Source organism: Schistocerca nitens, chromosome 3 (genome assembly GCF_023898315.1).
Source record: "Schistocerca nitens isolate TAMUIC-IGC-003100 chromosome 3, iqSchNite1.1, whole genome shotgun sequence".
NCBI classification, from domain to species: Eukaryota; Metazoa; Arthropoda; class Insecta; order Orthoptera; family Acrididae; genus Schistocerca; species Schistocerca nitens.
In genome coordinates, this window is record NC_064616.1 from 543,070,364 (window position 1) to 543,090,097 (window position 19,734).

The 19,734-nt window shown below is 39.9% G+C and overlaps 1 protein-coding gene across 1 annotated transcript; it reads left to right on the plus strand.

The window, feature by feature from the left end:
- Positions 1 to 795: 795 nt before the first annotated feature.
- Positions 796 to 19,049, plus strand: LOC126249654 (uncharacterized). Its single transcript, XM_049951332.1, has 3 exons — positions 796 to 864; positions 12,460 to 12,553; positions 18,430 to 19,049. Exons 1-3 carry the CDS (start codon positions 822 to 824, stop codon positions 18,656 to 18,658), a joined length of 366 nt encoding a protein of 121 aa, XP_049807289.1. The 5' UTR covers positions 796 to 821; the 3' UTR covers positions 18,659 to 19,049.
- Positions 19,050 to 19,734: the final 685 nt, after the last annotated feature.

Below are 19,734 nucleotides of genomic sequence, written 5' to 3' on the forward strand. Positions count from 1 at the left end.
TCATGATTTGTTGTTAGCTTTGTGTCTTTTTTCCCTAAGACTGCTAAATGGTAATATTGCTCACGAATGGTAATTAATATTCACTATTTATTTCAGGATTATTCCGTTTCGTAAACTGACATACGGCCAGGAGAGCGGTCTGCTGACCACATGCCCCCCATGCCCGCATCAAGTGACGCCTATTGATGAGGATGACACGGCGGTCGGTTAGTACCGATGGGCCTTCATAACTGTTCTGGCAGAGTTTAGATTACTTTTGTTAGTATTTATTACGTCTTTGGTTTCCTGAAGGCAATGTTGCTGAACTATATGGCCAAACTGTCAATCGATCATTGCTTAAGCCATTCGAAAGGTGTTATAATCAGTATGCATCACAATGAAGTGACTCGTTACGAAGGGTTGAGAATTTATACCTATGGTCATGAATGCAATACGTGTAAACGTAGATATGTGTAAAAGTAAATATTTATTGACTGAATGTGGGAAAAAATGCGACCAACTGAACTAGAAAATTTATCTAGACGCTCTGATTTTTTTAGATTCAATATGCTCAATGGTAACTGTAACTTAAATTCAGCTGAGTTCTTATGTACTTGATTAACAGTTCTCTGGACTTCACTTCGTGAGTCACAATCGCGGTAGCGGGGAAGTACGTGATAAACTTTGGAACGAGGAATACTGCCCTCCACTACAAAGTTGTGACACATCGCCAGTGAGTCAGCTGCCGACCATTCAGCTGGGAGCGGAGAGAGTAAAGCTTATTCGGTTGTCAGTTGCCCTGCAGTGCGTACGTCATCACAGCGAAGGAGTTCTCAGCTAAAATGAAAGCCTTCAATTGGATCGTTGCCTTTCTTATTGTCAACAGTAAGTCTCTTTACAACATTACAACTTTAACTTTTCATTCCGGTTTGTGTGCGGCTGGTCCCGGCGGAGGTTCGAGTCCTCCCTCGGCCATGGGTGTGTGTGTTGTCCTTAGGATAACAGTATGTAAGCTTAGGGACTGATGACCTTAGCAGTTAAGTCCTATAAGATATCACACACATTTGAACATTCCCGTTTGATGATGTATGTTATAAAGTGTTTGAATTCTGATACGGATACTGGTCCTCGCTCAATTGGCTAAAGCTGAGATTCTTCAATTAGCGAGCCTCGAACAGATTTCCTTCCTCATTAATATCTACAGTAGTAGTCTAACGCAGATAACTTTGACACCGATGGTATGTTAAATTGCGTAACTTATTCGTAGCTTGCAGATATGATGAGGAATTTGAATTCATTACCAACCAAATCACCGGAGCATGTCTCTCACTAGATTAATACTGTAAGAAACGATAGTAACTTGTAACCAGGTACATGAGTGCTTTAACTAGAACAACTGTTTACGTACCAACCAGAATTTACTTCCTAATCTACAACGAAATAATTATATGGGGCACAAAGTCGGATTGGGCATGGCTGCGGAAAGGAACATTGTGAGGACTTTTCAAAGAAACTATCCTAGTAGTTGTCTGTAACATTTTGCAAATACCATGGGAACCAGAAAAATGCATGCGCGGACGGGTATCTGATTTCAACTTCTCCTCAATACGTTTTCGCTGGCAGTCGTTTGAATTTATCTTGTATGTACGATACCGTAGTTGCAGGACACGCATGCGAATCTTCCAGGCCTTGCTCTAGAGGGAAATAGAAATACACAGCCTGACACAAAAAAAGGTAATCGAACAGAAGAGGAGGAGCAAAGGTAATTAATCTTAATGAGCTGAGAGGGTATTTTACTTCAGCGATGTCAAAATTGAGTCAAATTTAGAAAACTTGGCAGTATGAGGCCACATATCGGTAAGATGCTGCACCGTCCCTGGCCTGGATGCGTACACTAATTCGGCTGAGACGAGTTCCATCATCTCCTGAGGCAAGATGGCCCTCAACTGTTGTAACTGGTTCTTGATATCGTGGATTTTGGCTCTGAGACGGAGTTGACATATAAGCTGGGTCCCCAAATGTTCCATGGCAGACTGACATAAGGATCTTATTGGCTGCTGGACTACCTCCACAACTTGAAAACTGTTCATAGATATAGGTGGCAAGTGTAGGCGAGTGTTGAAAAATGGCACCATGATACCGTGTCATGAGCGGTAACACATTAGAACGCAGGATGCACGTGTCGTACCGTTGCGCCTTCAGAGTTCGTCCAGTCACTACAATTCTAACAGCTGTGACATAAAGCTGTACCTGATGGCTCCCCCAAACCGTGACGCCAGGAATAACACCTCTGTGCCTCTCAAAAACACTGAAAGATTTACGTCACCTTCATATTCAAGATCGACATCCGGGGTAGTGCACAGCATGATTCGTCGCTGAATACAGCGAGATGACATTCATCAGCTCTTCATGCTTCCTGGCTAAGGCAACACTTGAAAAGCAGCTGTATGTGTTGTGGTGTTTACTACAGCTCACGCATCAGACAGTAACTCCCTTGTCCAGTTGCAGCTGGTTTACGTGTAATGGTCCGGTATGCAACAGAATGATGCAGGGAGTACATTACTTGCTCTCGGATGGTAGGCACAGATGTGAAGGTGTTCGATGTGCTTGACGTGCAGCGCGGTGTTCTTTCATTGTACTGGTCAGACGTCGTCAACCACAAACATGAAAAGTATGCGTGCCATCCCGTTACCATGCAGTCCAACATTTAGCCACTGCCACATCCGAAAACCCCACAAACCTGGATGTGGATGTCGGTCAAATGAGGGCTCAACATGTGACCACTTTTAAACTCGGTCATGTGCTGATAATGCCGCATCAATGGCTACGCGGCACCTCCGTGTGCTTCACAGTGATCATTCAACGTCTGAGGCTATTAATGCCCTTGTATACCCTACCGATACAAGTGCTACACATGTTTACATTGTGAAATCTCGACTAAATTACGATATTCTTACGAGTAATAGTCCCGATAAGAAGGGAACTCCTTTATCTGACGATAATATTCGCTATTGCCGGTAATCCTGTTGGCTGTCACTATACTTCAGTCAGAACTGGTCCTCTTTTTCCACTCACTCGTCTACTATTTCTACGGGAAGATTGAGTATACTATCGCAGATTTGCAGTATGCTAATCCAACTTACGTAAAATTGCTCTGACGACTCATCCTTTATTCATTTACTTTCTGATAAAAACTATACGGGCAACCCGATGTAATACGGAACTGATCACTAGTTATCACGAGAGGCTGACCCGCCAGTACGAAAGGAAACATGAGTAATGTGTTTTCAGTGCAGAAGCAGTAACAGTAGAATAAGTCGTTCCGGATAGCTTAGTGACTTTGAAAATGGACTAGTCGTTTGATATTATCTGAGTAACAAATCCATCAGTCACATTTCAACAGTCCTAAAGCTGCCCAAGTCTACTGCTGATGCTGTGACTGAGGTGGAAACACGAAGAAACAGTCGCAGCTAAATCAAGCTGAGATAGACCGTGTATGACGATGTATAGCTACCGTCGAGAATTGTGGATATTGGTTATGAGGATTCGCATGAAATCAGCAGATCGAATAGTTCGTGAGTTCGAAAGTACTTTCAGCAGTCGGTTTAGCGCAATGATTTTGCGCAGAGAGTTAAAAAGAATGGTGTACAGTGGTCGAGGAGCCACTCACAAGAAATCAATTTCTGTATGAATACCTGTTCTTTCGGACATGTCCGAAAGAACAGACACGATCGGTGACCATGAAGCTCTCTTAGAATGAAACTATGAAAAAAACGAAACCCTAAGTTGTCGAAAGGCGTTGATATACATCAACGGGGACACTTAAAAATTTGTGCCTAAACTAGAACTCGAGATCTCCTGCATACATGGCAGACGCTCTATCCATCTGAGCCACCGAAGGCACAGATGACAGTGCGACTGCAGGGATTTATTCCTTGCACGCTTCCCGTGAGACCGACATTCTCAACTTAATGTCCATACGCTACACTCGTAGTGACCGTTCCCATTACCCTCATTACTCGCGGCAGACAATCTTATCGAGTCCCGTAAGAGTTCTGTCAAGGCGTGTGCATCCACCACAGAAGAAGGAGGTTAATGGCCGGTTAGCCTTAATTTATGAAGATGGTATATGTTCTTTCGAACATGCCCAAAAGAACATATCTTTATATAGTTAAGGCTAACTGGCCATTAACCTTCTTCTTCTGTGCTGGATGCACACGCCTAGCCCGAACTCTTACGGGACTCGGTAAGATGGTCTGCCTCGAGTAATGAGTGTAATGGGCAGGGGCACTGCGAATGTAGTGTTTAGACGTTAAGTTCGGAATGTGGGTCTCACGGGGAGCGTGCAAGGGATAAATTCCTGCAGTCGCACTATCCTCTGTGCCTTCGGTGGCTCAGATGGATAGAGCGTCTGCCACGTAAGCAGGTGATCCCGGGTTCTAGTTCCGGTCGAGGCACACATTTTCAACTGTTCCCGTTGATGTATATTATGCAAAGAATAAATCACTGCTGTCGCACTATCCTCTGTGCCCTCGATTTCTCAGACAGACAGAGCGTCTGCCACGTAAACTGGATATCTCTGGTTAGAGTCCCAGTCGAGGCACACATTTTCAACTGTCACATTTGATGTACATCAACGCCTGTCGACAGCTTTTTGTCTCGATTTAATTATCATTTCACACATATCTGTAGTCAGAGTTAAGCGACGCTTGAAGTGGTGTTATGTGCGATACCGCTGGACAGTGGACTGCTGAAACGAATTATCTGAAGTAATAACTGACGATATACTCTATGACAGTCCGACTGAAGGGTTTGGGTTTGGCTAATGTCCGGAGGACGTTGCCATCCATCATGAATAGTGCCAACAGTGAGGTAAAAACGAGGTGGTGTGGTGGTGTAGTGCTTTTTTTTATACGATTAGGTTGTTGTCCTCTTTTAGGACTTCAGAAAATTCTGAATGCAGATGCAATTGAATACCACTTACAACGTTTTATATTACATAAAGCAGGGGAACAATTTGGGACATTAACTGTTTGTAGCAGCATGAAACTGTAAGCTGTCATAAAGCAGCAGCTGTAGGGGTATTGTTTGTGGCCAATGATGTTCCTGAAACAGACTGGCTTGTTAAAAAACACGTCCTGAACCCAATGGAATACTTTTGGTATGAGTTATAATGTCGACTTTGCTCCAGAGACCAGTGTGCCGTATAGCCGTGTTCTCTGGTTTCGTGTCTTCAGAATGAATGGACTGCCAATCCCCCACACACACTTGGTGGTTGTTCCTTAGCTTTTTGTAATGTTATTTCGTTCCGAGTCCAGGTTTGATGTGACACTGATGTAATTCCGAAATACTCAGCCTATGAAAATGTGCACCTGTGTTGGCTCGTTACTGAACGGTTCCGAGATGACTAACAGGAAACCAAGGAAGTACTGCTGTTGGGCAATTAGTCATTAGCAATTCTCTGAATCACTTGCTTATCTCAAGAAGTTCATACCCAAAGGTCACTTCCTTTAGCAAACACGTTTACCAACTTGTATTATATGGGCTTCCTGTGGGTCCTGCCGAAATACTTCTGAGCATTTTTCAGAGATACTAGCTGAGTGTTTCAGTACAAGCGACCTACGGGCTCCACACGTTCGTTATGCAATAACCAAATTTTCTTATGTATCTTTTACTCCATCTGTCCATTTACCTGCACAAGCCAAAATGTACTCGTTACATTCACTGTTTACAAGGGTCTAATAACTCTCTCTCCTCATCGTCCGTAGCCACGACCTTCGGTTTACGCTCTCGTGACATTTTTGGACTACAGAACCCTATTCACATCACTTAGAAACATCAGGTTTTTAAGCACTAACATTTGTTTACAGAGGAGACTGCACACAGAAATAAACGAACCCGTTACATAAAAAATAAAAGCTGTTTCTAAATTGTAGCCAGAGTTTTATAATATTCTGCTAGTGTTCTTCACAGTAATAGTGCACGACTACAACACAGAAGATAATGAATAATATAGTTGAGCTCTGTAGCGTCACATCTCTAACATGTCTTAGAACTCAACCAGTCCAATAATTGAGCATGTTAGCTACGTGGGGTTATGTTAAAGTACCCACTGAGGGCAAAACATTAGCGAAGGTAGCTCAGTCCTATCCTACAATTTGTTTATAATGTGTCACATATCTAAGTTTGCCATATGCTGGACTATGTTGGTCTTGTGTAGTTAAGTGATGTGTTTGTGACGTTATGGAATGCTATTGGAGTGAAGGAAGAAGATAAGATCTTGTGCTTGCACATACTTTACTACTTTCTCAAGGCACCTAAGATGCAGCTGCACTTAACGTCAAACAATCCTAAAAATATCTGATTTCCTCAACCCATAAGTCACTAAAGGCTTGTATAAAAAATTTTTTTTGAGAATACTGACGAGCAATATGATGATCAGGAGTTGTGTGTCAGTGTAACTGTTCCTCTTGCCTAGAAAATACAGTTGGTGAAACTATCTTCAGTGATCAAATTGTAGCAATCAAATCTCGTTCTGACTGTCACCGTGTTACATTGCTACGTAACTTTCCTAATGGTGATGGTATAGTTAATTTTATAACTCGACCTGGTGTGAAGATTACCGTCGCTTGTCATGTCCAACAGCTCCTGCCAGCTACCCTCTGTAGTAATTGTTTAACAAGTTCGTGTGGTCAGCGAAATTACTGGCCCCTGCGAATTATTGCCGAGTATTAATGATTTGTAGCGGGAGGGTTGAACCAACCGGTAATTATTTGAACGCAACGGATAACACAATATTTTTTTAGAACAACTGCAGAAGGCACCTATGCAGGGCTTAATAGGGAGCATAGAGCCATTATTTCCTTTCATAACCAAGCATTCAACTGTGGTACTGACTTTGATCTATTCTGTATGATGAAGGGAGGAAATAATTGATGTTTATTCAATACTGATGGCATTTCAATAACTAGCCGAGTGTCTGTAAGAATATACATCGTCACAACTGCTCTTTCTAGTTAACATGATTCACTTTCGCGAAGTTATATTGAAAGGGCGAGGGGACAACGGACCTGGCTTCAATGTAATTGTATGCAGGCACACAATTATACCTAAACCCATACTTATTACAATCAATTACTTTAGGTCACGTAGAAAAAGCTCAGCAAAGACACTACAAGCGAACTCGGTCAGGGCAGAGGAGTATTCGCCTAAATATTTCAATTTTCTTTAAAACGTACGCTGAAGAAAGGGTAGCAAGAGGAGCACTTTACTATGACTGCCAATTTTGGTTTAATCTTGCTTTCAGAAACAACACCACATTACTGAGCTGGTAGGAAGAACATTTACTATCATATGGCAGTCTTTTTTCCATCAATGGGCATTAAAATCTGAACTTTCCTAGATAAAAGAGTTTAAACCGTGTTTTTTACCTAACGCACTTCGTTATAGGCGAATCAAATAGTTACGAGGGGCACAAGAAACATTAAATATCACATCAATACTATTCCACACATGTGGCCAAGTAGCGGAAGCCAACGGAAATGACAAAAATACGGACACGCAAGATTATTCCTTCTCTGTCTTACACTCACCCACTACCATATGATTATTCACTCGACTACTACACGTTTTCAGACCGAAACTGAAGTTTACCAATGTGGCGGTTGCTCCAATTGACCACGTGGCGGGAAAGCAAGTACACAAAGAAAACATATGACAAATAAATAAAAAAATCCCCTAAAATATTACTGTAAGAGAAAAAACACATTAAAATACATTAAATGAGAGAACGCCTGTTAAGCACAGAGCAATAATACGACCGTGAGCTTAAGGCCCATGGTGATTGGCCTGACCACGGCACCAACGCAAGGTTCTAGTGAAATTTAACTAAATTATGAAAATAAAGTCCCTTATCGGGGTTTCGTGGTAATATCACACCTAATTGCAACATCTGGACCATATTGACAAGCAGGTTTGAGACACTCTAATACCTTTCTTAACATTACGAAAATCGATAGCTGCACCTCCACGTCTGGCCAGCGTCGCTACCCAGGAGCGAGTGGGCTTGCAGACACCTCGCCTAACCGTTGTTCGTTCAAAATGTTGTGGAGGGGACGGTTCGCCAACCTAACAAAGCCAACACTCGTGCTTTCTCAACCTGCCTAACCTGACGTGCACATTATCTTTGTCAAACTTGGTCGTGTTTTGGGGGTTGGTACTAGTCTACCACAGAACCACAGCTTTCTGCTACTTCACATAATATGTCATTCATACAGTCCAAGGTCGCACAAGGGAAAGGATGCAAGGAAACGTGGCACACACGAAATAAAAAATCAACGAATAAATAAATAAACTCCGCTTGATCCATTCTCTACTGCTTGTTATCCACCGATTTACTTCTGCAGAGTAAAAACACTCTCGCTATAATTCTCCTGTATCGGAATTTATTGAGAAAAATATGGAACGGGACAACAAGTTCCGTTTCAACATCGTCAGACTATTTAGCAACCAAGATGACGAAGGCATGTTGACTCACAGCAATCTTACAACAAATTTCCAATCTTAAAGAAGGTCAGCACAAACGAATCGCAGGAAACGTTACAACATTTTCATAAGAGCAGTGTTGTTCGCAGTACGTACGAATGTCAAGGCAGACCACTGAAGGTTATAAGAAACATCCAAATAAAATTTAATTTACCCATTGAGATATATTAGTATATTTATTCCAAGAAACACATACCTTGGTTGGAAAATTACAGAGAAGATTATTGATTGTTCCTTTGATATACCGGTACTGCGTTTTTCATCCAAAAACCTTTCCAAAAGATCTCTAGGCAGCACATTTCGTAAGTAAAGGGTCTACAGTTTCCATTACTGCTAGAGGGACAATGCATTCCTACTTAAACTCTTTCTGTTTCCCTTTAGCATCCTCATTTATATATATGCAACACGTCTCAACAGGAGGACACAAGCAGTGACCTAGTAACCGTCAGTAGAAATTGTGTGAAAATCCATAGCCCACACTACTCTCATCATATTGTGCAAATCATTGCAGTTGTTACGTCATTCCTACTGTACTGAATTTTTCGTAATTACAACACGCATTTTTTTTGGGTTGTACCCAAACATACGTCTTTAAAATCAGTAATATATTTGCTGTACAAATCTATTACCTTTGTATACACTCATGTTAAAAAATTCTTCTGGTTTCATTACTCTTCAGGAAGTAAATCCAAATGTTTCTTTGTTACGCGTACCAAAACCACGGAAATTATGGTTATTTACAAAACACTTCGCAGCAGTCTCAGAAACAAGATCGGAGAACAAATAGGCCTTTCGCTACAAAGCATGGAAAACCATATACACCCTTCTAGAGCAGATAGTTATCAAAATAATACCTGCCAGAGCAGTCAGTGAAATTCGTGAGAAGGCAAACTGTAAATGTATAAGACAAAGATGATAAAAACAAACGTAAATCGTTGACTCTAATATATATATATATACATATATATATATATATATATATATATATATATATATATATATATATATAATTTTTTGTTATTTCAAAAGTGTTAATACATTAATTCCAAAGTGAGACAAAATATTCAATGCTTTCATGGAAAAATGTTTTCGGTGGCCTACCGATGCATGACTGTACCCATGCGTGCACTCCTTCGTCCGAAGCATGTCGACGGCTACGACTGTCCTTTTTCACGCACCAAAAATATGTAAATTGCATGAGGGGAAATGGGGACTGTGTGGAGGAAACAGCCATGGCATCACGTAGCCGGGTTCACAGTTTTCTTATGTGCCTTTTCTTTTACTGCACCTTATATATCTTAATTATCATGAGAGTCCTTAGATTTCAATGAAATTAAGAATAAAGCTATTTTTTCATTAACTGCTCTGAGGTCACTTAAAATATTCGAAAGTCATATGGATACGTTATAACACTAGCCTGCCGTTACTCAAGCTAATGTGACCCACTGAGAGGATTTTGAAATTTTGACCGCATGTGTGTCTAACAGATAAAGGTATCGGACTGTAATTTTACATATATTGCAGTTAACAGAAAAACGAAACAAGCTCTAAATTTGGGGTTAATGAAAGTAGTAAAATACATATGTGAATGAAAAATGCACGATCATTAGCCTAATTAGGCTCATTAATTTGGAAATATAATTTTATTGAAGTTAATTTCATTAATATTCCGTTTGAATAGAACACAGGATACAACGGACACAGGGCACTCTGAGTTGTGGGTAGCAGTAGTTACCAATAATGCACATACAAGTAATAATAGAAAGCAAACTCGTACCAAACTCACACTAATAACAGCTATACTCTATTGTTGTTACTTGGATCAGTACTGAAATGTTAGTTGGTTGGTTGGTTGTTTGGGGGAAGAGACCAAACAGCGAGGTTATCGGTCTCATAGGGTTGGGGAAGGATGGGGAAGGAAGTCGGCCGTGCCCTTTCAAAGGAGCCATCCCGGCATTTGCCTGGAGCGATTTAGGGAAATCACGCAAAACCTAAATCAGGATGGCCGGACGCGGGATTGAACCGTCGTCCTTCCGAATGCGAGTCCAGTGTGCTAACCACTGCGCCACCTCGCTCGGTTGAAATGTAAGTGCCAGAAGTACAGAACTAAAATTGGCCAGGAGGGGCTTCTGACTTAACTGACCTATAAATACCACAATTAAAATAAATTATAACACGATCACACCGTTTATACTTCCATTTACAGAAATATATCAGATATCCTTAGTAGTAATAATAGTCCATTTATCTTTTGAATATGTGAAGAACATGATGGGGATCCCTGAACTAGTATGGTGTGACTAGTCAAGCTATAAGACTAATTCAGTAGCAAAGAATAATTTAAACAAAATTAACTCTCAGCTTCACTTTGAATAGTTTATATTTTTACTTTTTGACTTCATCGTTCATGACGATAATCAAGTCGAATTATATTTCAAATAAGTTTAACTTATGTACTGTTTTCATTATCTGTGAAGTAGGTATTTTAGACAGAACATTTACACAGTCTGGCACTGAATTTTTGCAAAACAATACGTTGCAATAAATTGAGGGCTCTTTAGCAGAATTATAACTAACTTCTACTTTTGTTAATACTTGCACATTTGACAAACTTGACTAAATCACTAGTTCATTTGAAAGATGATACTCGGTTTTATAAACACTTTGGAGAAGACCCTGCATAGGTTCATGATCAGAATGGAAGATATGGTTGTAAACACAGGCTTATAGCACTGGGATTATTATTAAAATCACTCACAGAAATTAACTGGTCCATGCTCTGATACATACCTTTATGTATGAAGTTTGTGGAGCTGTGGCGTAGTAGTAGTGTCAAACGACATGGCCTCTAACTGTACTCGCGGCACTTGATGTGTGAATGCTCTTTAAAATTTCTTCTTGGGGACGGATATTTAAAGTGTAAGAGCATGCAACGGCCAAATCCATATCCGAGGCCAAGTTCCTTGCGAAGCGGCTTCCAACTGCTTCCCTCGGCACCGTAGATGTGTACCGAGCAATGGCTAGCCATTGACTGCGTACCGTTCACACCAAGGAGTTGCCCAGTTCGTCCGCCAAAACCACCTTTTACATAGCGCCAATCTACTTCCGTTGCGGAGGGACTTCCCTACATCTTTTATATTTTACAATACAAGTGCCCTAAGTGTAAACAACTTTCCAATAACATTGTTTTTATTTTAAATATACAAATATTATAAAATGTAATTATTTTAAGTATCATTTAGCTTTTTCCATACGTACCTGACAGACTTTAAATATCCTGTCACGAATCAATGACATTAACTAACACAGAATGAACACATCATAAATACAGACACAATGTTACATAATATAAACATACTTCTAATCGATATAAGTGTTACAATTTTTAGTTCAGCGCTTCATGGTAGATTTAAAATTTCTCCGAGGTACTTCTTCTCATTTGTAAATATGATGCCATATAAAGTCACTGTTTTACACAGTGGGTACTACATGACCTACGTGTCTTATGACTTCCAACATGACACCGTAGGAGTACGTTAGAAATACGTGTAGATACTTTTTGAGTGATAGGTATAAAATTACGACGAGAAATGTTTGCTTTACTAACTAGATGTAAAAACGTACCGAAGAAACAGTACTACAGATTTTACTTTGTTCGTACAATACAATGACCACTAGACCCGTTCAGCAGTAATGGTGAATGACAAAATATATTACAAAGTCCTACACCTGTTACCTGCATAGAGTTATAGGTGATTTCTTTGGCATTAAGTGACTTTCCACTTAACTAACACGTTTGATTTTCACTAGGTAAGTATAAAATCGGAGAAATATCAGGTAAAACCACATTACTTTTTACAAATGTAGTTCTATTAAATCGCGGTATTATGGCAGTGCTATAAATGGCTGAATAGCATTCTTTTGTGTTGTTTCCAGCACTCCGAGGTGCAGAACAGCTCCCTATCGTTGACGATACTGCTCCATATTTTGATGACTTCCCAGGTGGCGAGTCCACAGATGCAGTTCCGTTGTGAGTAACCTCATGGTAACACTCATCGCTGGCGCAGTTCTGATTACGTTCGAGCAAGCCCTGCATTCAAAGTGCCGTCATATGTTCTATGAGAGAATTTAGCCATGGGTACAGGCGAGGTACTGGGATATTCTTTTGAGTTCCTAGACGGTATGATTCACTTTCAACAGCACATGTTAACGAAAACACATTTATCTGTTTCAGCGATTTGGTAGAATCTGTGCAAGTAGTAGGAAGTAAACGAGTTTGTCCAACGATTAAGAACAATATTCGATGTCATATAACTCCTCAACCATGTACAGCAATTATAAAATGAATTAGGTACCCATGTGTGGTATCGTATCGCACAACATTTTGCTCTGCGCAAAAAATCGCTGTGTCGATCTACATGTACATGGTGTCCTAAAAACGTTGCGACAGATTTCGAATGGCTGTAGAGAGTGGTTTGAGGAACAAATTGATGATGGGCACTTGTGTCAGGAAAGTCATTCTACGACGCTACAGAGCGTCGAAGTTAAAGGTGCCGGCGCCTGCCACTAGACCTGCCTTCGCCAGCAAACGTGACTTTGTACGCAGACGGAGCATAGTCGGAATGTCTCGCAATTTTGTTTGCCATTCAGTTATCGCGGGTCATTGTCACTATGACCTGTGGAGAAGATGGAGCTAGCTACTGCGAAGACAGGACGTATTTCCTGTGAATCCGATTGTCTTCTGTCTTGGTAGATGACAGTTTCAGACAGTGATATTCATCTGAACTTTATTTCCGCACAGTATACCGAAAAACATTTGAGACTTTAGAGGGTTTTCGGAGAAAAATATACTACCGATGGAAACCCGTGTCCAAAACCGTTATTGTTGTATTCTCCAACAGTTTATTGAACGTAACGTTTTCTACAATACAATAGCTGGCTGTACAATAGATGTAGAAGTCCGTCGATCTACCCGGAGATGTGGGTCTTCTCGGTCGGCTCGTACTTCGATCGGAGATGCAGTACAGCGGCTTCGGTGATATCTTCTTGGAGACTCTGCTACAGCGGTTGCCATTAGCAGCGGACGAAACCTGGTCTGCCTTCGACCGGCCGGGCCTATATAGTGAGCTGGAGCCAATAGAAACCCGCCGTAGGAATCCGTCGCCGGATATGTCGCGGCGACCTCTGCAAGGAAAGATTCCTATTAATCGACTGGAATCTTCGGCGTGTTTACCTGATGTCTTCGCCAGTTTGGCTGTTGGTTTGTTTCCCTCATAGCGTGGCTGTTATGCGGTGCTGCCTGCCATTTAGGGGAACCCGATCCAGACAGTACAGTTAACTACCAGAACAACATAACATTCCATCAGTAGGAGATAAGGCCTTTCTACGCAGCAGCTAGCTATGCCTTGTACACTGGTCATCGTGACAGTCAAAAACCATTGCGAGATGTTCCGCCTACAGTCCGTCAGCGTACATGGCGTCTGCTGGCGAACGGGAGGCCTAGTAGCGGGTTCCGGTGCATGTAACTTCGATGCCCTGTAGTGCCGTTGGACGACGTTCCCGGATACGGGTTCCTGTCGTCGATTTGTTCCTCAAAACAGCCTCTGCTAGCCGTCGAAGTCTGTCGCAATATTTCTTGGACATCATTACTCTGCAAACGACTGTGAAGTGCGTGGCAGATGGTACGTCCCACTGTATCAGTTATTAAGACTTCCTCTCATTCTATTCACGTATGGGAATCATGATTACTTAAACGATTCTTTACGTTGGGTAATTGGTCTATTCTTGTCTTTACAACGAATATTGGAGATATACGTAGGAACCTGTAATATGTTTCTAAATTAACTACCTAAAGTTGGTTCTAGAAATTTTATAAATTGTTTTCAGCAGTTCTAAACGGAATAGAAATGAATAGGAGCTCTTCACAGATGTCTAGAATACATTAGCATAGACTCATTAAGTCATATTCACGATGACCTTTATGATGTGGAACGTGTCAACTGAGCAAGTAGCAAACAATTTATTTGATTACATGCTTGTGTTTACAGGTATTTTACGCATAAATTACTAATTATTGACATTTTCTGTCTATGAAACATCATATTTCCATTGGTGTACCAACAAGGAGTTTCATAGCTCTACATTTCGCCCCTACCAGCGCCGAAGTTATAGACTGTGCAAATTGGGCAGATCAGTATTGTTCTTCAAGTGTTGTTGTTATGAATGTCTCTGTAACTCCCAGATTTATGAGGACTCTTGATAAGTTACATAAGTAAATGAAAGTAGAATGAGCTTGTGGGTAATATTCGCAGCTGCTTAAAGGGATTCCAGCAAAAAGAGAATGTTACCTTCAACAGAATTCTGGAGTATGATATAAGGAGGGTCCGCGTTCGATGTTTATTGACATTTGTGGAGTCACTTTTCGCACAGAGAGGCCTAACAGCGACATATTTCAACACATCTTGGAAAAGTCTTGAATTAATTAGGCATTCCATAGAAAATAGTACATATTACGTGCCCACAAACACTTATTGTTTTGTAGGTGACCTTCACTACCCAACAGGAAACTTTAATTTTCAGACACATGTTGTAGCGCAGTCTGAAACACTGCGTTGACGAACAACCGCTGTATTCCATTAATAATGAAATCGAAAACTGTGATTATGTTTCTGTATCAGCTGCAGAATATTTCAGAAGGAATAAAAATTTGTGCCAGATCAGACCTCGAGCAGGGATTTAAGACACCAGAGATTTCGGCCGCTCGTGCAGGTGTTAGCCGAAGTAGCTAAGGCTGGTGACAAGCGGGGAATACGGGTTGTAGTCCCAGTCTGGCATCAATTTCCATTTCTTCTGAAATATTCTACAACTGATGCGAAATGACAATTATAATTTGAGACCTGACTCTTTTAGGATCGTAATAATATTCCATATTACAGAGGAGAGATTAGCAGCACTTGTAATTTCACTTAATACCTTCTGTATCGTTCCCTTAATTTGTATTTGCTTTCTCTTTTTAGCTGTTTCCGCTAGTTATTCAAAAGTAATGATCAAAAATTTCTGCTACACAGGAACTGTCTTTCAAGAAAAATTATATCATGTGCCATGGTTTTCTTCCATGTATCTTTTAACAATATTCGATACAGATCTGATTTTATTGTTTCGTCATTCAGTATCAGACAGCAGACACATGCTCGAGCATTATAATAAAACATTTCTCAAAATAATACAGAACTGTTTATAGAGATAATTTCTTTCAGAAACACTATCAGTTCTTCCTATTTTTTCATTTGCAACATACTATGATACCTGTAGTACTCTGAGGCTTCTATAATGACTTTCCAATATTGCATTTAATTTTCTTTCCACGAAAACTACACTCAGAATTGGATACAGATCTATTAAGAAATATTTCCTATTTAAATCTAGCATTGGGTTCATTGCGAACATCACTCCAGATAATATTTTTTACTTTCTTTAAAATATTCACTTGTTTTCTAATAAATTAGCCCGTTTCTCAATTGCATATGGAGCTATGTTATGTAATGAGATTCACTGCACATCGTTATCTGGTAATCCGCTTACCACTAAAATTCCACGTGTTGTATCAATACATTATCTGTAAGGGTATTATTATCTTGAGCATGTCGACCTGGGAAATTTATGACTAATTTGCAAGAGGCTGTAAGCACCACTAGATCACTTTCCGTGTCAGATTCCCTCGAGAAATCGACTCTTAAGTCACAACAAATCAATAATACCGTCATTCTGGGTGACAAACATCACAATGAGACATCAAAAACTTTTATCGATTTTTCGCAGTTACGCAGACAAACACAAATACATCATTTCCCAACATTAACTCACAAGAACATATTTCTGTACACTGACCTTTACGTAATTCATTTATTTCCAAATTTATTATTTATATTTCTGTTTTATGAATGTGACAACTCTTCCTCTACCGATAGTGTATCTACGTAAGTGTACAGCTAATTTATAACTACTTACGTACAAATTTTCTGTCCATGTCATTATATAGTTTTGAGACGAATGACAACAGTTTCTTTCCAAGTAATAAGACCATCCATACACCGTAACAAATCATTTTTTCTGTTTTCTTATCCCCTTGTATTCTGATGATGCAGACTGATTTTACCTTTCACTCTATTTTTATAGTATTAACTAACAGTACCTATCGATTTAATTCAGGTTGTTACTGTCTGTATTATCGCTGATGTTGACCTAACCCTGGTGTCTCACATCTTCCTACAGCAACTACTGGAACAGCACTAATATGATAATCGACATCCGTCTAAAGTAGCATCGTCAGCACCATGTTTACTCACGTAAGAGTAGAGATAATATGGGACTGGTCCGTGTACCACAAAACTTCCACAAAAGCCGTATTTCTGTGCTCAGCAGCAGCTTCGATTTTGTCTCGGTCCCCTCTATTATGAATTTTCCGCTTTTAACCAGGTTATATCCAGGTTTCCCAACTATCAGTACTTGATAATCTTTGGAAAAATCCCTACACAATGGTGTAAGCTTTCTGTTACCTGGATGAGATGCAACAAATGTAATGAAATATGAATTGATATTACTATTTTCATAAGTTTCTTGTGTGTAAAATCCGACCTAATATTAGGAAAGTAGGCGCAAGAACAAAATGTACTCTTCGCACAGTTTTAGCTTATTTGAAATGCCAATAACACTTACACTTACGTAATTACACTCATATAATATTTATAACAACAACAAACTCTTAAAACTAGTTCCTAATATCTTATTTATTTAATTACTTACGACAGTGGAATTCACTACGAACTCACGGGCTCAATATTGCCTCTGCTTTGGCGGCCTTCTTTTGGTAACATATCGGTCAGGTAGATGTATTCAGACCGGGAAGTGGGAACTGGAATGTAGATCATCGTCCACTTTCCACTAAGTAGTGACTGCAATGACTGGAAAGCAGTTAGATGTACGGGGTGGCTGTAACGAAGCTTTCACTACTTGTGATGTTCCCTGGGACAAACAAGAGATCGTAGGAGATTGAAACTTCGAGAAACATTTGTCAGGACACGCAGAAGAGAAATAAGGAATAAACCATTGAGAACAACACATTTTAATTTTCACATTATGTGATAACATTTGTAAATGGCTTACCATGAAAACGTTTCAGGTTGCAAACGGTTCTCAGTGTTATGACAATCTGCATCCACGACAGCACAGAACAGCACTACAGATACCATTTCATAACTTTTCGCAGCACTTTTAGAACGGTGGAACATATGATGTGAAACTCTCAGAACAACGCTCGTGCACTGCTTGTATATCGCACATTGCGCACTGCATTCTTAGTCATGGCTACAGGAACGCCTTCGACAGTTTGTTGCGCAATTGGCCATCGACCTCTCCCAAGAACAATTCTGAAAAGGCCACATAGTTCCCACTTCTAAATCATGTTCTTCAACCCCGGTGCGGAGAGCGGACTCCCCGGTTTTCCTTCAATAGTTCGACACTTGTGAAGAGCAGCAGCACTGTTACTGTTGTTTTGATAAAACAGCCTTACAAGCAAAGCCCAGGTCAGCTTGTCCACACCCATGTTCACTGTCTGCAACTGTAACACACACTGATGCTTGTGTTTCAAACTTACACCGCCGCATCGGTAAAGACGCCAGAGGGCAACACGTGACACTAACACTACTAACAACACAAATGCTGCAGAGCACAGTCTGAACATAATTCCTATAAAGTTTGGTATCCACACAGTATATGGTTTTCTGTTCACACTGACCCAAGTAGTGGAAGTTTAATCATAACTCTATCTATCTGTATACTATAAATATGATGCCTACTCACTGTCACATTGATGGCAAATATTAATATAATTATCTGCTTATCATGCAGAAATGTACCCACATCAGATGAAACCACTGCAAGAAACACACTGGAAGCGAAGTACAGTGAACCTGTCGATGGTTCAGATGTTTTGCAGAAGAGTGACTGTGCCCTGCCACCACCAGGATGCAAGTCAACTGGTTCTACATCTGAAGAGGTCGAGTTTCTCCAGATTACTACTCAGAAACCATCGAAGATTACCTCTCCGTCTGTTGAAACTGATGGTACAACTTATTAGCATGTACATACATACATAGTAATTGGTTCCTTTTTCCTAGGAACTGCTTTTGTATATGTTGCGGCCATATCAATAATGTACTTGATTTTTATTTAAAGGATAAGTGTTATGGTGCAGATATTGATAATGAACAATAAATCCCAGCAGTCTCTCAACATTTGCGTGAAATATATCGTACTGAGTACGTATAAACACACACCACATTCTACTTTGGATTTATGGACAGAATGTACACAGTTGGGAAAATGAGATTGGCAGTTATCGACACGAATAAATATTAATCCATTAAATATACTGATGATTAATTCCAGTTGACGATTCTGCAGTCAGTTTGGTGGCTCTAGAACTTCATAACAATTGTAGCAAGCCACTGTTACTTAGGTTTCACACATTTGCTCTGTTTTTATAAGCACAAATACAATCATAATGTACGTATTTGATGACTTTAAATAAAAACTGTATGGTGAAAGAGAGAGAAAATGTGTTTTACTTTGTACCTTATTAATCTCAGTTTGCTCAAAAAGTATCATTTCTCCCTCGGTGTTTTCCTTGATAATAACACATCCCCTTTATCAATCATGTTTTCGTTTTGCATATTTTATTCAGTTGAAAGATTTCTTGATGCCTTCAGCTCCCATTCTGTTTATATCGTGTACGATTGTACAGTTTAGGCCTTGAGCCATTTTAAACTATTTTATGGATGATTTTTAGTAATAAATTATGTCATGGGTGTCGTTGCTCCTGGAACCACAGGAGAAACCACATACATGACCTAATTTACTACTAAAAAAATCAGCTATAAAATTCCTGACAATGGCCTCAGGCCGAAATTGTGTAATAGTACATGAAATAAAGAGAATGGCAACTGAAGGCATCAAGAAATTTTTCAAAAACTTCATTGCAACTGCGGATCCTATCGCACTGAAAATGATTTTACTTTCTTTGCACTGGACACATGTATGAATGTAAAATATTTAGGAACATATCAAACATTAACAAAATATAATGATAAATTAAATAGTAAATTATGAAATGGAAATTTTAGTTAAATAATTATTGATAATAAACAACACCAC

Excerpts from the sequence above, each read along its gene's own strand:
- LOC126249654 (XM_049951332.1), top strand. The coding sequence starts at position 822 with ATGAAAGCCTTCAATTGGATCGTTGCCTTTCTTATTGTCAACA. Across the intron at positions 865-12,459 it reads TGCCTTTCTTATTGTCAACA|CACTCCGAGGTGCAGAACAG; the intron begins GTAAGTCTCTTT and ends TGTTGTTTCCAG. Across the intron at positions 12,554-18,429 it reads TCCACAGATGCAGTTCCGTT|AAATGTACCCACATCAGATG; the intron begins GTGAGTAACCTC and ends CTTATCATGCAG.